This window comes from Colletotrichum chrysophilum, assembly GCF_026319265.1.
Source record: "Colletotrichum chrysophilum strain AFK26 chromosome Unknown scaffold_497, whole genome shotgun sequence".
NCBI classification, from domain to species: domain Eukaryota; kingdom Fungi; phylum Ascomycota; class Sordariomycetes; order Glomerellales; family Glomerellaceae; genus Colletotrichum; species Colletotrichum chrysophilum.
In genome coordinates this window covers 68-2381 of record NW_026517784.1, presented here as the reverse complement: position 1 = coordinate 2381, position 2314 = coordinate 68, and the positions used below count along the sequence as shown (strand labels likewise).

The 2314-nt window shown below is 53.2% G+C and overlaps 1 protein-coding gene across 1 annotated transcript; it reads left to right on the top strand.

Moving 5' to 3' along the window:
- Positions 1-661: 661 nt before the first annotated feature.
- COL26b_014514 (uncharacterized protein) lies at positions 662-1786 on the top strand (the record flags this gene model as incomplete). The annotated part of the gene is made up of 1 exon (XM_053187085.1): positions 662-1786. The coding sequence occupies one exon, from the start codon at positions 662-664 to the stop codon at positions 1784-1786; it is 1125 nt and encodes a 374-aa protein (XP_053028970.1).
- Positions 1787-2314: the final 528 nt, after the last annotated feature.

The following is a 2314-nucleotide window of genomic DNA, read 5'->3' as shown; positions in this document are numbered from 1 at the left end:
TATATAATATACCAAGCCAAATCAACCCAATATATCAAATCTGAGGGGTCAGGAATTGTTTAATTGACAGTTGGGAATAGCTTCAATTGTTTGGTATATTTGTTAGTAGGTTTGATAGATTGGCTTTGGCGGCAGCGCTGCGCCTGAGACCTGCCTGGCTGGCCCCCTCGAGGCCGACCGCAGCCAGCCTATCAGCTTGGCCACCTGTTTCGCAGATAGACTCGAAAGCTAGCTATATCAATGAAAAGCATCTAATTAGACCGGCTTAGCTGGACAGTCAGATTCCAAGACCGGCTGAGGGCAGTTTGAGAATAGCGATCCCGCCTCATTGGCTCCGACTGACTGCAGCGGAGTTGGGTGGAGTGCATTCTGCGGGCCTCGGACATGGCGGATCTAACTACTGCCTAAACAGGTAATCGACACACCCGACGAACTCACTGATGCACCACATACGGGCACAGGAGCTGATGATCGGGACACAACGATGCAGATCAATAAGCTGTCTAGTCATTGGCGTGACTGGTGGGATTTTTTTTTGAAGTCCGAAAGCTCAAAATAAAGAAGCTGCTTGTAAGTCTCAGTAGCCCGCGTGTCCTGAGTAGCCTGTCCTCAGCAGGTACTGAATCCTGCCTCTACACCTACATCATCACCATCTTTCACAATGTCAGACCTTACCATCCCCGAAAACACCACAGCGCTCGTTCTCCACGCATTCAACGAGCCGCTCAATTTGGAAAAGACCCCGACACCAAAGACCACACCTGTCGGGTCGGTCCTGGTCCGCGTTCTGAGCACTGCCGTCCGGCCACACAACCGGGCTGGCTTTTCAGGAAACAGTCCACTCTCCCTCACCGTCCCATACAACCCGGGAGACACCGGCGTCGGACGCGTCCTCGCTGTCGGCCCCGATGCGGTAGCCATCAAGCCGGGCCAGCTCGTGTATCTCAGCGGCTTTTACCTCGCACGAGACGACCCGGAGGGCACCCGAGTTCTCACCGGCCTTCATGACGGCTTTGGCGAACCAGGCCAGGCTAAGCTGTTCAAGCACCTGGGCGGGCTTTGGAGAGATGTTGCCACAGTCCCACTGGAGAACGCCATCCCCCTCAACGAGAAGCTTCTGGTTGATGAGCTGGGCTACTCTTTCGGAGATCTCAACTACATCCAGCGTCTTTCTGTCGCCTACGGCGGCGTCAGCGCTGCCGATCTCCACGCCGGGGAGGCTGTCATCGTGGCACCGGCCACAGGTCACTTTTCCGGCGCCGTGGCCGAGGTTGCCGCCCAGATCGGCTGCAAGGTCATCGCGCTCTCTCGATCGGCCTCCAAGTTAGAACCGCTCACGACCCGCTATCCCCGCATCATCGCCCTGGAGCTTAGCGGCGATGAAATGAAGGATGTTGCGGCCATCCGAGCGTTTGCTCCCGGTGGTGCGGATGCCTATATCGACGTTGCGCCGCCTTCTGCCACGGCTTCACCCCATCACCTGACGGTGTCTCTGGGCTCTCTCCGCTCGTTCGGCCGCGCCGTTTTCCTTGGCGCGATGTTCGATGTAAAGATCAGCTACATGAGCCTGATGGTTCGTAACATCATCATCAAGGGACAGTACATGTATACTCGCGCGGAGCTCGTATCTCTGGTCAAGATGGTCGAGGCTGGGGTAATCAAGCTAGGCAAAGATGCTGGGCATCAGATTGTCAACAGAGGATTTTCACTAGAAGAGTGGGAGGAAGCTGTCACTATTGCGGAGAAGGCTTCCAGTTGGGGACAGCAAGTCCTGATCTACCCCTAGGAGTATTACATAGTTCGATGTGTATCTTGCCAACGACATTCTTGTCCGCCCCCTGCATCGGAAGCCAACGTGAACTGTTGACCTAAGTACACGCCACGACTGGCCGGGTTTGCGGGAACAAAAAGGATTCCACTCTCGATAGAAAATGGGGACACAGAGCGCTGAGAGCGGATACAGAACGGAAATAACCTCATTTAACCTCACGCAATTTACCATTATTTAGCTGGCAATGCCTTGAACGTCGCCAAGATGCAGGCGGTGGCGCAACGCAATCGATGTCACTGCCACTGCCAACTCGAAAAGCCCATTTTTCAAAATATTCCTGATGCCGTGCTTTTCGACCACCCATAAAATGCCGCCCAGCCACCCCATTAACTACTATACCCAATTTTCAAACTACCACAACATTGTCAATCCTTCATCAATTTCCATCATTCTTTCAGAATACCTTTTGTATTATACAATGAAACAGTATACCGAAAATGAGGTTATCCAGGCGCTTAACGACATCAAAAATGGTATATCTAC